Below are 22,946 nucleotides of genomic sequence, written 5' to 3'. Positions count from 1 at the left end.
CACAAATATCCGTATTACAAAAAAAAAACAACAAAAAACAAGCTCAAAATGGTGAACAGAAAAAAAAGCCCAGATAGATAAGTAGTAAATAGACTTTAAAATAGACGCAATGTGAACAGTTTGGCGCAAAACAAAAAAACGTCATTTAAGTGAGAAAAACTAGACTAAAAATCGGCGGAGATCTCTACTTGATGTCAGTGAGATGCTAAAGAAGTCTTCTTGGCCTAAGGTTCGGTTCACATTGGCGTTATGATTTCCGTTTTCCAGGATGGATATGATGAACCCGTTATCAGTTAGGAAGTCCCTTCACTATTAGGAGGTGCAGGATGCGATTACAGTTTTTCCTTTTTTTTATTCTGCGCTCTTTCGTAGTTTCCAGTTCACACTTCTCGCCATGTTTGGGGGGTACTCTCTGCCCGAGACTTTCACCGAATAGCTGATCACAGCTCTCTGAGCTAAATATAATAGGAGTCATTCCCCAAGTTATGACCCAACGCGTTCCTGTTGTTGTTCACATTTTCTTGCAATCTCTCGTCATGGCGTCCGGCCCAGCGTGATCCTCTGCCGTCAGCGACACAGTGATCATCAGCTTATTCAGCTAAATATGAAATTCAATTAGACTGGTCAAACCCATGATATGGAGAAAATAACATGTTGACAAGGAGAAAACAAAAGATATTCACAGCCCTCTAGTATACCACAAATTAGACCGCACTCATGTCCTCCAAATGTCAGACCTGTGTGCTTGGTGCATATCGAAAAGTGCTACATATGTATACAGTACTATAGTAGTTATATTCTTGTACACAGGGGGCAGTATTAGGGTATGTGTCCACGTTCAGGATTGCATCAGGATTTGGTCAGGATTTTTCATCAGTATTTGTAAGCCAAAACCAGGAGTGGAACAATTAGAGGAAAAGTATAATAGAAACATATGCACCACTTCTGCATCTATCACCCACTCCTGGTTTTGGCTTACAAATACTGATGTAAAATACTGACCAAATCCTGATGCAATCCTGAACGTGGACACATACCCTTATAGTATATTCTTGTACATAGGGTCAGTATTATAGTAATTACTAGATGGTGGCCCGATTCTAACGCATCGGGTATTCCAGAATATGCACGTCCACGTAGTATATTGCACAGCCCACATAGTATATTGCCCAGCCACATAGTATATTGCCCAGCCACGTAGTATATTGCACAGCGACGTAGTATACAGCACAGAGCCACGTAGTATATTGCCCAGCCACGTAGTATATTGCCCAGCCACATAGTATATTGCACAGTCACATAGTATATTGCCCAGTGACATAGTATATTTCCCAGCGACGTAGTATATTGCACAGCCACGTAGTATATTGCCCAGTCACGTAGTATATTGCACAGCCACATAGTATATTGCCCAGCCACGTAGTATATTGCGCAGCGACGTAGTATACAGCACAGAGCCACGTAGTATACTGCCCAGCCACGTAGTATACTGCCCAGCCACGTAGTATATTGCCCAGCCACGTAGTATATTGCCCAGCCACGTAGTATATTGCCCAGTTAAATTCACAAATAAGTAAAAAACAGCCGCACTCGAGTTTTTTGCGAAGTTTTTTGTGATATTGCGAAGCTGGGGTCACCACAATAGTATAAAGGTACTTATATTGCCCAGCCACATAGTATATTGCCCAGCCACGTAGTATATTGTCCAGCCACGTAGTATATTGCCCAGCCACATAGTATATTGCCCAGCCACGTAGTATATTGTCCAGCCACGTAGTATATAGCAGAGCCACGTAGTACGGTATATTGCCCAGTCACGTAGTATATTGCCCAGCCACGTAGTATATTGGCCAGTGACGTAGTATATTGTCCAGCTACGTAGTATATAGCAGAGCCACGTAGTACGGTATATTGCAGAGCCACGTAGTACGGTATATTGCCCTGTCACGTAGTATATTGCCCAGCCACATAGTATATAGCAGAGCCACATAGTATATTGCCCAGTCACGTAGTATATTGCCCAGCACAGAGCCACGTACTATAGAGACTTAAAAAAAAAAAAAATAAGCATATACTCACCTTCCGAAGGCCCGTTGGAAGTCCTGCTATACTCACCACCTGCCGCCTTTGCCGCTCCTCGCGACGCTCCCAGGATCGCTCCATTGCAAGCGGCAGCTTCCGGTCCCAGGGCTGGTGTGAGCAGGACCTATGATGACGTCGTGGTCACATGACCGTGACGTCACGGCAGGTCCTTGTCGCTCACCAGCCCTGGGACCGGAAGCTGCCGCTTGCAATGGAGCGGTCCCGGGAGCGTGGTGAGGAGCGGGAAAGGCGGCAGAGGGTGAGTATAGCAGTTTTTTTTTTTTTTATTTAACATGACATTTTACTATTGATGCTGCATAGGCAGCATCAATAGTAAATAGTTGGGGACACACAGGGTTAATAGCAGTAGTAACGGAGTGCGTTACACCGCGGGCCGTTACCGCTCCCATTAACCCTGTGTGAGCGGTGAGTGGAGGGGATTACGGAGCGGGCGCCGGGTAGCGAGTGCAGGGGAGTAGGGGAGGGACTAATCGGACTGTACCCGTCGCTGATTGGTCGCGGCAGCCATATTCTTGTACATAGGAGCAGTATTATAGTAGTTATATTCTTGTACATAGGGGGCAGTATTATAGTAGTTATATTCTTGTACATAGGGGGCAGTATTATAGTAGTTATATCCTTGTACATAGGGGCAGTGTTATAGTAGTTATATTCTTGTACATAGGGGGCAGTATTATAGTATTTATATTCTTGTACATAAGGGCAGTATTATAGTAGTTATATTCTTGTACATAGGAGCAGTATTATAGTAGTTATATTCTTGTACATAGGGGGCAGTATTATAGTAGTTATATTCTTGTACATAGGGGGCAGTATTATAGTAGTTATATCCTTGTACATAGGGGCAGTGTTATAGTAGTTATATTCTAGTACATAGGGGGCAGTATTATAGTAGTTATATTCTTGTACATAGGGGACAGTATTATAGTAGTTATATTCATGTACATAGGGGGTAGTATTATAGTGGTTATATCCTTGTACATAGGAGCAGTATTATAGTAGTTATAATCTTGTACATGGGGGCAGTATTATAGTAGTTATATTCTTGTACATAGGGGGCAGTATTATAGTAGTTATATTCTTGTACATAGGGGGCAGTATTATAGTAGTTATATCCTTGTACATAGGGGCAGTGTTATAGTAGTTATATTCTTGTACATAGGGGGCAGTATTATAGTATTTATATTCTTGTACATAAGGGCAGTATTATAGTAGTTATATTCTTGTACATAGGGGGCAGTATTATAGTAGTTATATTCTTGTACATAGGGGACAGTATTATAGTAGTTATATTCTTGTACATAGGGGGTAGTATTATAGTGGTTATATCCTTGTACATAGGAGCAGTATTATAGTAGTTATAATCTTGTACATGGGGGCAGTATTATAGTAGTTATATTCTTGTACATAGGGGGCAGTATTATAGTAGTTATATTCTTGTACATAGGGGGCAGTATTATAGTAGTTATATCCTTGTACATAGGAGCAGTATTATAGTAGTTATATCCTTGTACATAGGGGCAGTGTTATAGTAGTTATATATTCTTGTACATAGGGGGCAGTATTATAGTAGTTATATTCTTGTACATAGGAGGCAGTATTATAGCAGTTATATTCTTGTACATATGAGCAGTATTATAGTAGTTTTATTCTTGCACCTAGGGGCAGTGTTATAGTAGTTGTATTTTGCACCAACCATCTTCCCCTTGACTTGGACCATTTTCCCTGTCCCTGCTGCCTGAAAAACATCCCTACAGCATGATGCTGCCACCACCATCTTTCACTGTGGGGATAGTGTCCTTGGGGTGACAAGTTGTGGTGGTTTGGTGCCAGATATAGTGTTGATGGCCAAAATGTTCAATTTTGGTTTCATCTGACCGCGGCACCTTTCTCCATACATTTGGGGAGTCTCCCACATGTCCTTTGGCAAACTCAAAATGAGCGTTACAATTTTTGTGTGTAAGTAAAGGTTTTTTTCTGCCACTCTTCCATAAAGGCCACTTCTATGTAGTGTACGACTTATCGTGGTCATATGGACAGATATTCCAGTCTCTGCTTGGGAACTCCTTCAGGGTTACCTTTGGTCTTGTGCTGCCTCGCTGATTAATAAATATTAGAAAACCCAGCACTCAACTTAAGTGTATGATGCAGGAATTTTTTTTTATTGTAGTATATACAGCAAAAGTTCCTCAGTTACGTATGGTTAAAGTGCCACAGATATGCATAAATCCGTTTATCAGCTGAAAAGTGTATATATTCGCAGTAGATATAGGCCTCGCTGCCAGTGATTATGGGATAATGCCTTGGAGCAGCCGTGCTCGCCGGCGCGGAGTCCACCGCTTGTCTCTTATTAATACCCTTCTTGCTCAGGCTGAGTTTTGGTGGGCATCCCTCTCTTGGCAGGTTTGTTGTGGTACCATGTTCTTTCCATTTGATAATGGATTTGATGGTGCTCCGGGGGATCAGAGATTGGAATATCTTTTTATAACCCAACCCTGACTAGGACACTTCTCAACAACTCTGTCCCTGACTTGCTTGGAGATCCCCTTGGTCTTCATATTGTTTGGTTAGTGAGGCCTCTTGCTTAGTAATGTTGCAGCCTCTGTGGCCTTTCAGAAATGGTAAAGTGCACATGTGACACTTAGGGGCTTCATAACAAAAAAGGGGTGAACACATATGCACATGCCAATTTCTAATTATTCGATCCCATAAATGTACTTTATGCCTGTATTTTTCTCTCTTCGCCAACTTAGACTATTTAGTGCTGATGCCTCACACACAAATCAGATTCCAAAAATATTTACACACAGGTTGTAATGTAGCAAAATGGGTAAAAGGCCAAGGGGCCGTGAATACTTTCACAAGCCACTGCATATTCCTGTACATAAGGGGCAGTATAGAAGTTATAGTCTTGTACTTTCTTGGACCCCTGTAAAGTTGTGAGAGGTATTAGCCTGCCTTTCTGTGCAGGGTCTTATGATATGATGTCTAGGCAGCACAGAAAATGTTTCCTCTATAGAATTAGTTTTATAGTTTTATACCACTGTACATTCCGTTTCTATCCTTACATAACAATGCAGAGCTCATACAATATATATATATATATATATATATATATATATATATATATATATATATATATATATATATATATATAGTATATAGGCTTTGTGGGGTAGTGCGGTCCTGGATTGGCGGACACTTGCCCTAGTACCCATGTATTCTAGTCTTGTGTGACGCTTTCTGTCCTCGGATCTGTGATGAGACACAGTTGCCCTGAGTGATCGCTGTCAGGTTATTTCTCTCTTTTTTGGATTGTTCTGGCAGCAGGGGAGGATAAAGCTTGGGATTGTCTGGTCACAGGATGACTATACTGTTCATGTGCCAGGCTGTGGCCAACACAAAACAGGGCTGTATTGTTCTGTCCTGTGCCCCCCATCCCCCGCCCTGCCAGCAAAAACCAGAATCCGCAGCACACATCCCAGCACAATGGTGGCTCCTGTGCCCACTGTCCTATGAACAATTGTGTACTCAGCGCTGCTCGGCCGAGAACTCTGTCACTTGTCATTTTCAGTTCTTGCAAAACTGCAACAATATGAAGTCTGTACGAAACCCGAGCAGGTGCCACTCAGCAGAATCCATTGCTGTAGAACACACACACTTAGTACTGTCGTGTATTGGATAGGCATGGCCGGCCTATGTACAGCTGACATTGGGGGGATTTGGCCATAGGACCCCCATAATCAGTCACTGTCCATTGGCATTGCAGGTGCTCATAGATAGGGGTCTGCGTCCTGTTATCAGCCACATTGCAGGTGCTTGTGTTCTGCCCTCTCTCTCTTGCTCTCTTTTATTTCAATCTAGCGAGACACTTATGGAGCCAATACATAGGGGAATATTGGCGGGACAGGATGATTTTGGGGGCACCAGTCAGATTTTTTTGGTGAGGAGGAGGGGGTGTTAATACTATAATCTGTTGACAGATGTTAGTAAAAAATGGATTGGGCATGTTGGATTTTAACATGCTTTCTTTGTCAACTTGCCCGCTATTTTGCTGAAGAGACTTGAGGAAAGGACAGAGGGGTCTGGAGGAGGGCACAGTGGGTTCTGAAGGAGGGCGGAGAGGCGTCTAGAGGAGGGAGGGCACAGAGGAGTCTTGAGGGGGGACAGAGGGTTCTGAAGGATATCACAGGCATCTGGAGGTGGGCACAGAGGGTTCTGGAGAAGGGGACAGAGGAGTCTGGGTCTGGAGGTGTGCACAGAGGGGTCTGGAGGTGTGCACAGAGGGGTCTGGAGGAGGGCAAAGAGGAGTCTGGAGGAGGGCACAGAGGGTTCTGGAGGAGGGCACAGAGGGTTCTGGAGGAGGGCACAGAGGGTTCTGGAGGAGGGCACAGTGGGTTCTGGAGGAGGGCACAGAGGGGTCTGGAGGAGGGCACAGAGGGGTCTGGAGGAGGGCACAGTGGGTTCTGAAGGAGGGCGGAGAGGCGTCTAGAGGAGGGAAGGCACAGAGGAGTCTTGAGGGGGGACAGAGGGTTCTGAAGGATGTCACAGGCATCTGGAGGTGGGCACAGAGGGTTCTGGAGAAGGGGACAGAGGAGTCTGGGTCTGGAGGTGTGCACAGAGGGGTCTGGAGGAGGGCAAAGAGGAGTCTGGAGGAGGGCACAGAGGGGTCTGGAGGAGGGCACAGAGGGGTCTGGAGGAGGGCACAGAGGGTTCTGAAGGAGGGCGGAGAGGCGTCTAGAGGAGGGAGGGCACAGAGGAGTCTTGAGGGGGACAGAGGGTTCTGAAGGATGTCACAGGCATCTGGAGGTGGGCACAGAGGGTTCTGGAGAAGGGGACAGAGGAGTCTGGGTCTGGAGGAGGGCACAGAGGGGTCTGGAGGTGTGCACAGAGGGGTCTGGAGGAGGGCACAGAGGGGTCTGGAGGAGGGCACAGAGGGGTCTGGAGGAGGGCACAGAGGGGTCTGGAGGAGGGCACAGAGGGGTCTGGAGGAGGGCACAGAGGGGTCTGGAGGAGGGCACAGTGGGTTCTGAAGGAGGGCGGAGAGGCGTCTAGAGGAGGGAGGGCACAGAGGAGTCTTGAGGGGGGACAGAGGGTTCTGAAGGAGGTCACAGGCATCTGGAGGAGGGCACAGAAGGGTCTGGAGGAGGGGACAGATGAGTTTGGAGGAGGGGACAGAAGAGTCTGGAGGAGGGGACAGAGGAGTCTGGAGGAGGGCACAGAGGGGTCTGGAGGAGGGCACAGAGGGGTCTGGAGGTGTGCACAGAGGGTTCTGGAGGAGGGGACAGAGGAGTCTGGAGGAGGGCACAGAGGGTTGTGAAGGAGGGGTCTGGAGGAGGGTACAGGGTTCTCGAGGGCACAGGGGGGTGTGGAGGAGGGGACAGAGGGTTCTGAAGGAGGGGTCTGGAGGAGGGAACAGAGGGATCTGGAGGAGGGAAGGCACAGAGGGTTCTGGAGGAGGGCATGGGGGGGAGGTCTGGAATATGGAGGCTGCCAGAGATCTTGGCTGTAACATCACCTTAGCTGCAGGATCCCGCAGTACGATTTACTGCTCCCTGTTATCAGCCGTATCCGACTATCCACAGAGAATTATCTGGCCCCTTCTATCGCGACCCGGACAGTCTTCCTGACGGTTACTATATGTCAGTATTCTCACACATGCGGTATATTGTATATATGGCGCTATCATCTGGTCTTGTACTGTAACACCTTTGCTATGAACAAACCATTCACATGTCCTGTGCGAGGAGAGAATGTGGCGGGAGTGATAAATGACACATTGTGACAGCTGCTCTGCGAGGACAGAAGGACAAGGGTGGAAGGACCCCAGGAGCAGGCTGCAGCTCTGGTATCTCGCCCCCGGGCACCTCTGTAGTGCCTCCCATTCCATTATATCCCCTTTCATGCAGGACACGAAGCCCGCACGTCCCTGTCCCCATAGTGCTGCAGTGTGAAGCATGGAGGCCGGACCAGCAGGAAGGTTTTATAGGCTTGTGTAGAGATGTTTGCTCAGGACATATCCAGGGTCATCACCTAATGTGCCACAATCCAGTTCTGTGGCTGCAGCCTGCAGTGTAAAGAATGGAGGTTTTCATTTTGGTTGCCATGGTTCCATCTGGGTGACATATAGATGTCTTTTGTGTTTCTCTCTTCCCAGTGTGTGCAAGTGTTGCTGTCTGGTACAGATGAGGTTATTTTTATGTAGACGTGACCTTGCATGTAACCATTATGACAATCTCTATTCTTCTGATTTCAGAGAACCCGAACGACGCTGTGTAATAGACACAAGGTTACGTGTTTCTGTGGTTGGGTGAGATTAGATCTGTTTTCAGGGAATCCGCAAATTCTCTTCTGCCTGTACTCAATCCAATCGTCTGCGATATTTGGAAGTGTATGTCCCTTTAAGACATCGCCCCCTAATGTGTACAGCCCGCTTTATTTGGCTTATGCTGGTGATACAGTTGGCGCATCTTTAGACACTTTTTGCCTTTGTAATACTTCTAATTTGGTGCCAGTGTTGGACCAACCCAATTTGTATAGTCCTGGTTTGGCTGTGGTTTGGGTTGTGATGCAAAATTAGATTCCGCAAATCTTGCCAAAATGTCCCACGTTTTTTTCACGGCACTTTGACAATATCAAATCTGACCCAATATTGGGAAAGTCTGTAAGAAAAGGCCGTGAGCTCGGTGATACAGACAGGTGTGTGTTTACTTTGCTTCCAGCAGGTGGCGCTGCAGAGCTCAGTTAGAAGCAGTGACAGGTGTGTGTTTACTTTGCTTCCAGCAGGTGGCGCTGCAGAGCTCAGGTAGACTCAGTGACAGGTGTGTGTTTACTTTGCTTCCAGCAGGTGGCGCTGCAGAGCTCAGGTAGACTCAGTGACAGGTGTGTGTTTACTTTGCTTCCAGCAGGTGGCGCTGCAGAGCTCAGGTAGACTCAGTGACAGGTGTGTGTTTACTTTGCTTCCAGCAGGTGGCGCTGCAGAGCTCAGGTAGACTCAGTGACAGGTGTGTTTACTTTGCTTCCAGCAGGTGGCGCTGCAGAGCTCAGGTAGACTCAGTGACAGGTGTGTTTACTTTGCTTCCAGCAGGTGGCGCTGCAGAGCTCAGGTAGACTCAGTGACAGGTGTGTTTACTTTGCTTCCAGCAGGTGGCGCTGCAGAGCGCAGGTAGACTCAGTGACAGGTGTGTTTACTTTGCTTCCAGCAGGTGGCGCTGCAGAGCGCAGGTAGACTCAGTGACAGGTGTGTGTTTGGCGCAGCAGCTGGGTCATTATCAGAAGATAACCCTTGTGGTGCAGAGGGATAGGGACGGCTCTGTGCAGGAAGACGAGCCCTTCTCATGGCTCATTGTAGAGTGCAGATTCTGGGGATCCCCACACATGACCCTCACCTGGTCCAACACATTGTACCTCCCAAGATTTGCTTCATGGCACCATGACACAACAGTCTGATGTGTATGGAGGTGTCCTGACTTTCGTGAGAGCAAATGTGGGTGAGGAAAACTAGTAATGGGCAGGCATATCGGATTCCAATATGCCCACCCCTGGCAGCGGCTTTTCCCCACTGAGCCACATGCACACCCGGCCAGGTCCAGTCTGCATGTATATAGGATAGTCAGAGGAACACTCCAGCAGTCGATAAGTTAAAGGAAAGTTACAGAGAATACCAAAGAGCGGGTTAAGTTTTTCTCTGGTTCTCCTTGCTCTGGCGTGGGTGTAGACCTCTCTCTGCCAAGGGGGACCTCCTCTCCTCACAGGCAGCTGTGGAGGATCTGAGGGGGATTTGGGGATGATCTCGCTGCAGAAAGGAGCAAAATCCTGGGGTCCGCTGGTGAAGATCAGCTTCTCATGAAGGCAAGGCCTGTGTGTCTCTGCGTCTTCTCCATCACTATCTGTCAATGCAGGGAAGGGGGACTGGGCCTGAGTTAGGAGTTCTGCTCCGCAGCTGCCGGAAGAATACTTGCATCTGCCGCTGTCACTCTGCAGAAGTTGGGGGGGGGCACTTACTTTTTCCAACAGTGCATGTACTTCGGTGGGGGATACAAAAAAACAAAATAGGGCTAGGATGTTTCCATAAATCAGGGGCCAAAATTAAAAAGCGATGTCGCCAATGCTGCCATGGGTGGTCTCTTCCCTCTTCTTCCCGGTCCCCGAACTGGAGGCAATCCAGAATGGTGTAAAGGGCTTCTGTGGATTGATGAAGGTGAGTGACACTTGCATCTAATCTGCTTCAGTGTCCCCATGACAGCTCTGCCTGTCCAGTACTGTGAAAATAATACTGAATTGCAAAAGCACATGACAGGAAGGGTTGTCATGGGGTCGCTGGAGCCAGAATTGGATATGTGACTTGAATTGGATCGTTTAGTACATAAGTCATCTGTCTTGGCGTGTTAGGGGGGGTGTTGGGGTCATTTTTATTCTGCACCCTTTTGTCTAGGCCAATCTTCGAGGGAGGAGCTGTTGGAGCCAGGGCCAGTTAAAGGTCCACACCACATGGGAAGCCCCCTTATGACTTTCCTCTGGGTCCTCCTTTTGTAGGGTACCCCCAGATTTAGTGTCTGTAGCTATTTATGCGCCCCAGACAAGAGTCCACATGTAATGGGTTTACCAGGATCTCCTTCCTGGAAGCACCGACAGGTGACATCCACCGCCCAGAAAACACTGCTAAGGCCTCTTTCACACTTCAGTCTTTTGGCGTCAGTCACTACCGACATAGTTACGGATTGACGGATCCGTCACAATTGTTGCGAAAACGGTTCTAACGGATCCGTTTTTTTGACGGATCCGTTACTTGGGAGTTGTCTGGGAGAAGTATCTACTTTTTGGAGCATGCGCAATTGAAAAAACGGATTGGGGCGACGGATCCGCCGAAAAAACGGTTGCGGCGGATCCGTCGCCCATAGGCGCCCATTCTATGGAATGGCGGACGCGACGGATCCGTCGCGATCCGCCATTTCGGCGTTGACAAAAAAACGTTCCAATGTCCGTCTATTTTCAGAAAACGTCCGCCAAATGTCGACGGATCCGTCGCATGGCGGATGGAACGGACGACCATCCGTCACAATCCGTCACTAATGCAAGTCTATGGGAAAATAACGGATCCGTCAAAAAAAATGACGGATCCGTTATTTGAGGAAAATGGCGGTTTTAGACTGACGCCAAATAACTGAAGTGTGAAAGAGGCCTTACTGGTGTATAGTGGTCTGCTGCAGGCTGGTAAAACATAGGTATCCTCTTCTCTGTATATAATTATACATGTACAGATGGTATAACCTGGGCACCTTCTGTAGATAATTATATATGTACAGCTGGTATAACCTGGGCACCTTCTGTAGATAATTATATATGTACAGCTGGTATAACCTGGGCACCTTCTGTAGATAATTATATATGTACAGCTGGTATAACCTGGGCACCTTCTGTAGATAATTATATATGTACAACTGGTATAACCTGGGCATCTTCTGTATATAATTTTATATGTACAGCTGGTATAACCTGGGTATCTTCTAAATATAATTATACATGTACAGCTGGTATAACCTGGACATCTCCTGTATATAATTTTATATGTACAGCTGGTATAACCTGGGTATCTTCTAAATATAATTATACATGTACAGCTGGTATAACCTGGCCATCTCCTGTATATACGGTAATTATACATGTACAGCTGGTATAACCTGGCCATCTCCTGTATATAATTATATATGTACAGCTGGTATAACCTGGCCATCTCCTGTATATAATAATATATGTACAGTTGGTAGAACCTGGGTATCTTCTGTATATAATTCTATATGTACAGCTGGTATAACCTGGGTATCTTCTAAATATTATTATACATGTACAGCTGGTAGAACCTGGGTATCTCCTGTATATAATTATACATGTACAGCTGGTATAACCTTGGCATCTCCTGTCTATAATAATATATGTACAGTTCGTAGAACCTGGGTATCTTCTGTATATAATTCTATATGTACAGCTGGTATAACCTGGGTATCTTCTAAATATTATTATACATGTACAGCTTGTAGAACCTGGGTATCTCCTGTATATAATTATACATGTACAGCTGGAATAACCTGGGCATCTCAGGTATATAGTTATATCCCAAAAATGAAGGCAGCACAGCAAATAATTGAAAATCCTGTGTAATTTAATTGCCCATATGTGGACCTTTCTCGATATCTGTATATATTTATACATATACAGCTGGTATAACCTGGGTATCCCCTGTATGTAGTTATACATATACAGCTGGTATAACCTGGGTAACCCCTGTATGTAGTTATACAAATACAGCTGGTATAACCTGGGTATCTGCTGTATGTAGTTATACATGTACAGCTGGTATAACCTGGTATCCGCTGTATGTAGTTATACATATACAGCTGGTATAACCTTGGCATCCCCTGTATGTAGTTATACATCTACAGCTGGTATAACCTGGGTATCCGCTGTATGTAGTTATACATGTACAGCTGGTATAACCTGGGTATCCGCTGTATGTAGTTATACATATACAGCTGGTATAACCTTGGCATCCCCTGTATGTAGTTATACATCTACAGCTAGTATAACCTGGGTATCCGCTGTATGTAGTTATACATGTACAGCTGGTATAACCTGGTATCCCCTGTATGTAGTTATACATATACAGCTGGTATAACCTTGGCATCCCCTGTATGTAGTTATACATATACAGCTGGTATAACCTTGGCATCCGCTGTATGTAGTTATACATATACAGCTGGTATAACCTGGGTATCCCCTGTATGTAGTTATACATATACAGCTGGTATAACCTTGGCATCCCCTGTATGTAGTTATACATATACAGCTGGTATAACCTGGGTATCCCCTGTATGTAGTTATACATATACAGCTGGTATAACCTGGGTATCCCCTGTATGTAGTTAACATGTACAGCTGGTATAACCTGGGTATCCGCTGTATGTAGTTATACATGTACAGCTGGTATAACCTGGGTATCCGCTGTATGTAGTTATACATGTACAGCTGGTATAACCTTGGCATCCCCTGTATATAGTTATACATATACAGCTGGTATAACCTGGGTATCCGCTGTATGTAGTTATACATGTACAGCTGGTATAACCTTGGCATCCCCTGTATATAGTTATACATATACAGCTGGTATAACCTGGGTATCCGCTGTATGTAGTTATACATGTACAGGTCCTTCTCAAAAAATTAGCATATAGTGTTAAATTTCATTATTTACCATAATGTAATGATTACAATTAAACTTTCATATATTATAGATTCATTATCCACCAACTGAAATTTGTCAGGTCTTTTATTGTTTTAATACTGATGATTTTGGCATACAACTCCTGATAACCCAAAAAACCTGTCTCAATAAATTAGCATATTTCACCCATCCAATCAAATAAAAGTGTTTTTTAATAACAAACAAAAAAACCAACAAATAATAATGTTCAGTTATGCACTCAATACTTGGTCGGGAATCCTTTGGCAGAAATGACTGCTTCAATGCGGCGTGGCATGGAGGCAATCAGCCTGTGACACTGCTGAGATGTTATGGAGGCCCAGGATGCTTCAATAGCGGCCTTAAGCTCATCCAGAGTGTTGGGTCTTGTGTCTCTCAACTTTCTCTTCACAATATCCCACAGATTCTCTATGGGGTTCAGGTCAGGAGAGTTGGCAGGCCAATTGAGCACAGTAATACCATGGTCAGTAAACCATTTTCCAGTGGTTTTGGCACTGTGAGCAGGTGCCAGGTCGTGCTGAAAAATGAAATCTTCATCTCCATAAAGCATTTCAGCCGATGGAAGCATGAAGTGCTCCAAAATCTCCTGATAGCTAGCTGCATTGACCCTGCCCTTGATGAAACACAGTGGACCAACACCAGCAGCTGACATGGCACCCCACACCATCACTGACTGTGGGTACTTGACACTGGACTTCAGGCATTTTGGCATTTCCTTCTCCCCAGTCTTCCTCCAGACTCTGGCACCTTGATTTCCGAATGACATGCAAAATTTGCTTTCATCAGAAAAAAGTACTTGGGACCACTTAGCAACAGTCCAGTGCTGCTTCTCTGTAGCTCAAAAGTGGCTTTACCTGGGGAATGCGGCACCTGTAGCCCATTTCCTGCACACGCCTGTGCACGGTGGCTCTGGATGTTTCCACACCAGACTCAGTCCACTGCTTCCTCAGGTTCCCCAAGGTCTGGAATCGGTCCTTCTCCACAATCTTCCTCAGGGTCCGGTCTCCTCTTCTCGTTGTACAGCGTTTTCTGCCACATTGTTTCCTTCCAACAGACTTACCATTGAGGTGCCTTGATACAGCACTCTGGGAACAGCCTATTTGTTGAGAAATTTCTTTCTGGGTCTTACCCTCTTGCTTGAGGGTGTCAATGATGGCCTTCTTGACATCTGTCAGGTCGCTAGTCTTACCCATGATGGGGGTTTTGAGTAATGAACCAGGCAGGGAGTTTATAAAAGCCTCAGGTATCTTTTGCATGTGTTTAGAGTTAATTAGTTGATTCAGAAGATTAGGGTAATAGGTCGTTTAGAGAACCTTTTCTTGATATGCTAATTTATTGAGACAGGTTTTTTGGGTTATCAGGAGTTGTATGCCAAAATCATCAATATTAAAACAATAAAAGACCTGACAAATTTCAGTTGGTGGATAATGAATCTATAATATATGAAAGTTTAATTGTAATCATTACATTATGGTAAATATTGAAATTTAACACTATATGCTAATTTTTTGAGAAGGACCTGTACAGCTGGTATAACCTTGGCATCCCCTGTATATAGTTATACATATACAGCTGGTATAACCTGGGTATCCGCTGTATGTAGTTATACATGTACAGCTGGTATAACCTGGGTATCCCCTGTATGTAGTTATACATGTACAGCTGGTATAACCTGGGTATCCGCTGTATGTAGTTATACATGTACGGATCCTGTGCCGCCTCTTCCATCACGTGTAGCCTGTCTCTCTCTTCTGGAAGGAGTACACCGCACAGCGCTGCATGCACAGAACAGCCGCGGATCTCCTGTCCGTTTCTCCTTTTATCTTTGGCCGGGATGAATCAGATCGCTGTGTTCTTGTGCAATAAGTGAATGGAAGCAGTAAAGTGAGATGTTTGCTCCGTGAGCGGTTGCCATAGGTTACATATTATACGTCACCGCCACCTGCAGCTTTCCTTTACTGCTCTCCAGATGCTGTGTGATGGACCTGCAGAAAATTTAAAGGATCCCAACAAAAAACAAAAAAGACCACAAACCCCTACTGTGTTGTCTAGCAATGACGACTACTCCTATAAACATGAGGGTTGTTGTATCCTCGCCTTCATTCCCAGCAGCGCTGAGTCCAGTGTGCGGACCCATCTTATCAGGATTCTGATCTACGTCTTGGGCCTCGCTCACACCAGTGTATACATAGGACGTGTGCGAGCTGATGCTTAGGCCCTGTGTTAGTCTATGGGGCCGTGCTAAAGACTGATTTTTCTTTCACTGACAGAATCTGTCTTTGAAAAATATTGCAGCACTCTGAAATAGGATTGGTGCGAGAAAAAATGGGATCCAACATGGAGCCACAGAACGGCATCCGATTATTGCGAATATATTACAGTTCTGTAGCCTAACAGCACAGCGCTGTACACCCTGCAGTAGTCGTTCCCTGACTCTGCTCACATTCACTTCCATAGGTGCTGAGCTGCAGTACCCAGCAATGACCACTGCACAGTGTTTGGCGCTGTGCTCCTCTGCCCACCATGTATCCGCGGCCCTGCTGCATATTGGTGGCAGACCCCCTCTGATCTTATATTGCTAATCTCCGCTAAGGACACGCCATCGATCTTGGAGAACCCCTTTTAAGTGAATGGAACTGAGTTGCAATACCAAGTGCAGTCACTACAAAATATGGCACTGTGCAGGGCCCACTGGGTCACCGCCACCCCTCTCATAAGCTCATCAGTTAAACCCCCCACTGATGTAATATTGACGGCCTATAGGTGGTCCCCAGTTACATATCCCTTAGGGAACAGCCCAACTTTGGGCAATTGTGGGCACTGCTACCCTCTTGTTCTGCAATGAGGGCCCAGCGTGGGAGTGCTAGGATGGCATCTTACAAGGCATGGACTGATCCCGTCCACTACAATCGGGGAGACACATGTGAATTCCTAAGTGGATGTGTGTGTGTGATCAGCATCCGTGTGCGAGTCACCGCGCGGCTATGTGCGAGGCAGAGGCCTCATTCATGTGCTATGTCGGTGTTGCCAGCGGTGTATACAAGGTGTATAGTATCTGTGGAATTTCTCCCGAGTGTTGTTCCTATTAATTAACACCTCGCACTGATTCACGTTTATGTTACCAACGTGTCTGCGCACGTGAAGAGCCGGCGCCGCCTGTTTGTGGCAAGGACACAATGCACAAACAATGCAATGGAATGACCCTGGGACGAGATCAGGCCGTCCGAATTTGCGCTGCGGGAAGTTTCTCGAATTATATAATCTGCAGTGAATCTGCCCATAACACTTGGAGTCACTGCTGATGTGCAGCATGAGCCGCGGAGAAAAACTTGTGGCATGCGTGAACTGAGCCTTCTAGGAGTTATAAGACTATGTTCACATCCCCATTATGCATACTGCTCCGTTATCAGACCTAGGTTGGGATCCATTGTGCGAGAGATCTGGCAGTATTCCCATCTTTTATATATATATATATATATATATATATATATATATATATATATATATATATATATATATATATATATATATATATATATTGACAGAAGACTTGTAAAAATTAGCACTTTTTAAATTTTCTTTTTAATATTGTTTGCCGCCAATCTTGAGATGTTAACACTTTTATTTTGTTGATAGCTGATTGCCTAGGCAACCGACCATCTCTGCTGTGTACCTTGTAGGCACCGTGATAAAGGTGGCCTGGATTAGAAGGTAACAGCATGTTGCTGAGATCCCAGCCAGCAATAAGACAGCACTTACAAGCTCAATACAAAGGCTTGTAAGCACTGCACTTGTTCTGCTGTCTAGCAGCGGTGGTCGGTCTCCAAGGCAGCAAGTTGTAAACAAAAGTGTTAATATCTCAAGAAAAGCTGAAAATTTTAATAAGTCATAAATTGCAAATGTGCTTGTATTTACAAGCTCTATCCGATAATACCCATTCATGACAATGGGAATAAACCTTTAAAAAGCCTGAAATATTGAAAAGCATGATGATGACAACGACGATAACCAAGATGGCTGCCTTTGCAAGTATTGGCAACCAAAGACCTAAGCAGCCTGTCCCTAATATATAAGCAGCACTGCAATATGGGAAAAAGGGGCAATTAGTGCCTTTACCCCGTGCCCTGGCATACCATATGCTAGGGCTACTTGTCACGCCACCAAAAACATGTGGTGACTTGCCTGTGACTTTCGGCCTTGTATTGTATCTGCTGCCATTGGGGCTTATTTCCATTTTTGGGCAATGAACCAGCATCGTTATATAAACCTTGGAGGGTCTACAACAGACATCAGAGGACTTCAGCGGACCTCCCTTTACAAGGGGCCACAGTTTGTGTATTTGTAATGTACATCACCGCACATAATAAGGGTCCGCAAAACCATTACATAACAGACCACATTCACTAAACTTCTACAAATACAGTGGGGGGGGGGGGGGCGAAAATAAAAGTGAGTTTATTATTTTAAGGTTGATTATTTTAGTATATTATAGTTTTATTCCATTTTTTTATTGTAAATAATAAAAAACTAAATGTACATACAAATATATAAATAATCTAAAACCTAAAAAATATATAGCACATATATGTAATCTAAAAATGCTGTCAATACTTTTTGCCCTACAGAAAAAATTTTTCTTACTGGAAGGGGGAATATCTATTTTATATATATATATATATATATATATATATACGGTATATATATATATATATATATATATATATATATATATATATATATATATATATATATATACATATATACATACGGTATATATACATATGATGGCCAGCCTCATTTTAGGAGAATACAACTGCCAGAACAGAACGTGTAATAAATAAGCACAGATTTATTTGTAATCAAAATATTACTCAATATTATTCAAGTTTATTAGACATTTTTTGTTTGTTATTATTTAGATTTGTTTTGTTTTGTATTATAAAGCCTATATATATCTACTATATAATTGTCTAAGGGTCACTTCCGTCTTTCTGTCTGTCTGTCACGGATATTCATTGGTCGCGGCCTCTGTCTGTCATGGAAGTCCAAGTCGCTGATTGGTCGTGGCAAAACGCCCACGACCATTGCCACGACCAATCAGCGACGGGCACAGTCCGGCGAAAAAATGGCAGCTCCTTCCTCCCCGCAGTCAGTACCCGCTCCATACTCCGCTCCAGTCAGCGCTCACATAGGGTTAATGCCAGCGTTACCGGAGCGCGGTGTAACGCACTCCATTAACGCAGCTATTAACCCTGTGTGACCAACTTTTTACTATTGATGCTGCATATGCAGCATCAATAGTAAAACGATCTAATGTTAAAAATAATAATAATAAAAAAAAGGTTATTCTCACCCTCCAACGTCGCCTGCTGTCCTCGGCAGTGCAAGCGGCAGGTTCCGGTGCTAAGGATGCTATGCGAGAAGGACCTGCCATGACGTCACGGTCATGTGACCGCGACGTCATCACAGGTCCTGCGCTCATACCAACCCTGGGACCGGAAGCTGCCACGTGCAACGCACACAAGCGACAAGACTACAAGGGGCCCTCGGAAGGTGAGTATATGTTTATTTTTTATTTTAAGTCTTTTTTAACCACGCATATAGTGCCCACATTGCTATATACTACGCGGACTGTGTTACATACTGCGTGGGCTGCGTTATATACTACATGGCTGCTATATACTACGTGGGCAGTGTTATATACTGCGTGGACTGCATTATATACTACATGGCTGCTATATACTATGTGACCAGTGTTCTATACTATGTGGGCAATGTTATATACTGCGTGGGCTGCGTTATATACTATGTGGGCAGTGTTATATACTGTGTGGGCTGCGTTATATATTACATGGCTGCTATATACTACGTGGGCAGTGTTATATAGTCTGTGGGCAGTGTTATATACTGTGTGGGCTGCATTATATACTGCATGGCTGCTATATACTACGTGGCCAGTGTTATATACTTTGCGGGCAATGTTATATACTGCGTGGGCTGTGTTATATACTACGTTGCCACTGTTATATACTGCGTGGCCTGTATTAACGCATCGGGTATTCAATAATATGTTGTGACCTGTGCTATATACTATGTGGCTGCAATATACATAGATATTCTAGAATACCCGATGCGTTAGAATCGGGCCACCAAAAGTTTGGATACACCTTCTCATTTAAAGATGTTTCTGTGTTTTCATGACTATGAAAATTGTACATTTACACTGAAGGCATCAAAACAATGAATTAACACATGTGGAATTATATACTTAACAAAAAAGTGTGAAACAACTGAAATTACCGTATTTTTCGGACTACAAGACGCACTTTTTCCCCCCCAAAAAAGGGGGGAAAATGGGGGGTGCGTCTAATAGTCGCAATGCAGGCTTACCGTGGCGGCAGAGGTGCAGCGGCAGAGGTGCGGCGGCAGAGGAGGCGCAGTAAGCGGGGTCCCTTTCTCCGGTGAGGTGATGCAGCAGCCCGGTATGCAGCAGAGCCGGGTGAATCCTGTTGTTATCGGTAGGCGCGGCCATTTTCCTGAGGCCGCGCGTGCGCGGATGAAGCGCTCTGCTTCCCGGGGCTTCAGGAAAATGGCCGCGGGAGGCCGCGCATGCGCAGATGGAGATCGCGGCGGCCATTTTCCTGAAGCCCCGGGAAGCAGAGCGCCCACCGATAACAACAGGATTCACCCGGCTCTGCTGCATACCGGGCTGCTGCATCACCATACCGGGGAAAGGGACCCCGCTTACTGCGCCTCCTCTGCCGCTGCACCTCTGCCACCGCACCTCTGCCGCTGCACCTCTGCCACCGGACCTCTGCCGCCACGGTAAGCCTGCATTGCCTGCACGGTAAGCCTGGGACCCCTTTCACGCCATACCTCTCACTGCACCTCCTGATCCCAGCACCTCCTGATCCCAGCACCTCCTGATCCCAGCACCTCCTGATCCCAGCACCTTCTCATCCCAGCACCTCCTGATCCCAGCACCTTCTCATCCCAGCACCTTCTCATCCCAGCACCTCCTGATCCCAGCACCTCCTGATCCCAGCACCTCCTGATCCCAGCACCTCCTGATCCCAGCACCTTCTCATCCCAGCACCTCCTGATCCCAGCACCTTCTCATCCCAGCACCTTCTCATCCCAGCACCTTCTCATCCCAGCACCTCCTGATCCCAGCACCTCCTGATCCCAGCACCTCCTGATCCCAGCACCTTCTCATCCCAGCACCTCCTGATCCCAGCACCTTCTCATCCCAGCACCTTCTCATCCCAGCACCTCCTGATCCCAGCACCTCCTGATCCCAGCACCTTCTCATCCCAGCACCTCCTCATCCCAGCATCACCCCACCTCTGCCGACACCTTGCCTCCTGTGACCCTGCTCTGCCACCGCCAGCCCTCAGGTAAGATACTGTAAATTCGGACAATAAGACGGACCCCCATCTTATAAAAAATCTTTTTTTCTGCAATTTTCACCCCAAATTTGGGGTGCGTCTTATGGTCCGGTGCGTCTTATAGTCCGAAAAATACGGTATGCCTTATATTCTAGGTCAGGGGTCCCCAACTCCAGGTCTCGAGGTCCGCCAACAGTGCAGGTTTTCAGGATTTATTTCGTATTGCATCGGTGGTAATGTGATCATCTGCACAGGTGATGATTCCAACCCCTGTGCAATACTAAGGAAATCCTGAAAACCTGCACTGTTGGCGGCCCTCGAGGCCTGGAGTTGGGGACCACTGTTCTAGGTTCTTCAAAGTAGCCACCTTTTGCTTTGATGACTGCTTTGCACACTCTTGGCATTCTCTTGATGAGCTTCACGAGGTAGTCACCGGGAATGGTCTTCCAACAATCTTGAAGGAGTTCCCAGAGATGCTTAGCACTTGTTGGCCCCTTTGCCTTCACTCTGTGGTCCAGCTCACCCCAAACCATCTCGATTGGGTTCAGGTCTGGTGACTGTGGAGGCCAGGTCATCTGGCGTAGCTCCCCATCACTCTCCTTCTTGGTCAAATAGCCTTTACACAGCCTGGAGGCGTGTTTGGGGTCATTGTTCTGTTGAAAACTAAATGATGATCCAACTAAATGCAACCGGATGGAATAGCATGCCGCTGCAAGATGCTGTGGTAGCCATGCTGGTTCAGTATGCCTTCAATTTTGAATAAATCCCCATCAGTGTCACCAGCAAAGCACCCCCACACCATCACACCTCCTCCTCCATGCTTCACGGTGGGAACCAGGCATGTAGAGTCCATCCGTTCACCTTTTCTGCATCGCACAAAGACACGGTGATTGGAACCAAAGATCTCAAATTTGGACTCGTCAGACCAAAGCACAGATTTCCACTGGTCTAATGTCCATTCCTTGTGTTCTTTAGCCCAAACAAGTCTCTTCTGTTTGTTGCCTGTCCTTAGCAGTGGTTTCCTAGCAGCTATTTTACCATGAAGGCCTGCTGCACAAAGTCTCCTCTTAACAGTTGTTGTAGAGATGTGTCTGCTGCTAGAACTCTGTGTGGCATTGACCTGGTCTCTAATCTGAGCTGCTGTTAACCTGCGATTTCTGAGGCTGGTGACTCGGATAAACTTAACCTCAGAAGTAGAGGTGACTCTTGGTCTTCCTTTCCTGGGGCGGTCCTCATGTGAGCCAGTTTCTTTGTAGCACTTGATAGTTTTTGCAACTGCACTTGGGGACACTTTAAAAGTTTTCCTAATTTTTCAGACTGACTGACCTTCATTTCTTAAAGTAATGATGGCCACTTGTTTTTCTTTACTTACCATATATACTCGAGTATAAATTGAGATTTTCAGCCCATTTTTTGGGGGCTGAAAGTCCCCCTCTCGACTTATACTCGAGTCATACCCAGAGGTCGGCAGGGGAGGGGGAGCGGGGGCTATCTAATTATACTCACTTACTCTTGGCGCAGTCCCTGCAGGTCCCCGGCTCCCCAGCTTCTTCCTGTACTGAGCGGTCACATGGTACCGCTCATTACAGTAATGAATATGCGGCTCCACCTCCCATAGAGGTGGAGTCGCATATTCATCACTGTAATGAGCGGTAACGGTGGGGAAGCAGGGACTGCACAGCGCCAGGAGCAGGTGAGTATAACGGGGAGGGGAGCGCTGCGCGATATTCACCTGCTCCCCATTCCGGCGCCGCTCCGTCTTCAGCGTGTTCTGCAGGGACGCTCAGGTCAGAGGGCGCGGTGACGTGGTTAGTGCGCACCCTCTGCCTGAACGTCAGTGCAGCAGACGCTGAAGACGGAGCGGCACCGGAACGAGGAGCAGGTGAATATTGAAAGTGCCGGGGGCCTGAGCGACGGAGAGGTGAGTATGAGATTTTTTTTTTTTTTAAATCGCAGCAACAGCAAATGGGGCAAGTGTTTGTATGGCACATCTATGGGGCCATAACGTTTGTGCGGCACTGTATGGGGCAAGTGTCTGTATGGGGCCATAACGTTTGTGCAGCACTATATGGGGCCATAATTAACGTTTGTGGAGCATTACGGTATATGGGGCAAGTGTCTGTATGGAGCATCTTATGGGGCTATAATCAAGGTTTGTGCAGCACTATATGGGGCAAATATCTTTATGGAGCATCTTA

The 22,946-nt window shown here is 46.0% G+C and overlaps 1 protein-coding gene across 9 annotated transcripts in view; it reads left to right on the top strand.

Moving 5' to 3' along the window:
* Positions 1–22,946, top strand: part of RALGDS (ral guanine nucleotide dissociation stimulator) — a 103,877-nt gene that overhangs the window by 42,829 nt on the left and 38,102 nt on the right. For 3 of the 9 annotated variants that reach the window (XM_069747607.1, XM_069747605.1, XM_069747601.1), the window contains exon 1: positions 9,848–9,954. The exons of the other annotated variants lie outside the window; for them this stretch is intronic. In XM_069747607.1, the coding sequence (XP_069603708.1) occupies positions 9,949–9,954 (6 nt within the window). In that variant the 5' untranslated portion in view covers positions 9,848–9,948. Of the gene's footprint in view, positions 1–9,847; positions 9,955–22,946 lie in introns of those variants that run through there. 9 annotated transcript variants of the gene reach the window in all.

This window comes from Ranitomeya imitator, chromosome 2 (assembly GCF_032444005.1).
Source record: "Ranitomeya imitator isolate aRanImi1 chromosome 2, aRanImi1.pri, whole genome shotgun sequence".
NCBI lineage: Eukaryota > Metazoa > Chordata > Amphibia > Anura > Dendrobatidae > Ranitomeya > Ranitomeya imitator.
The sequence above is the reverse complement of the archived record's forward strand: the minus strand, read 5'-3'. Positions and strand labels throughout refer to the sequence as shown.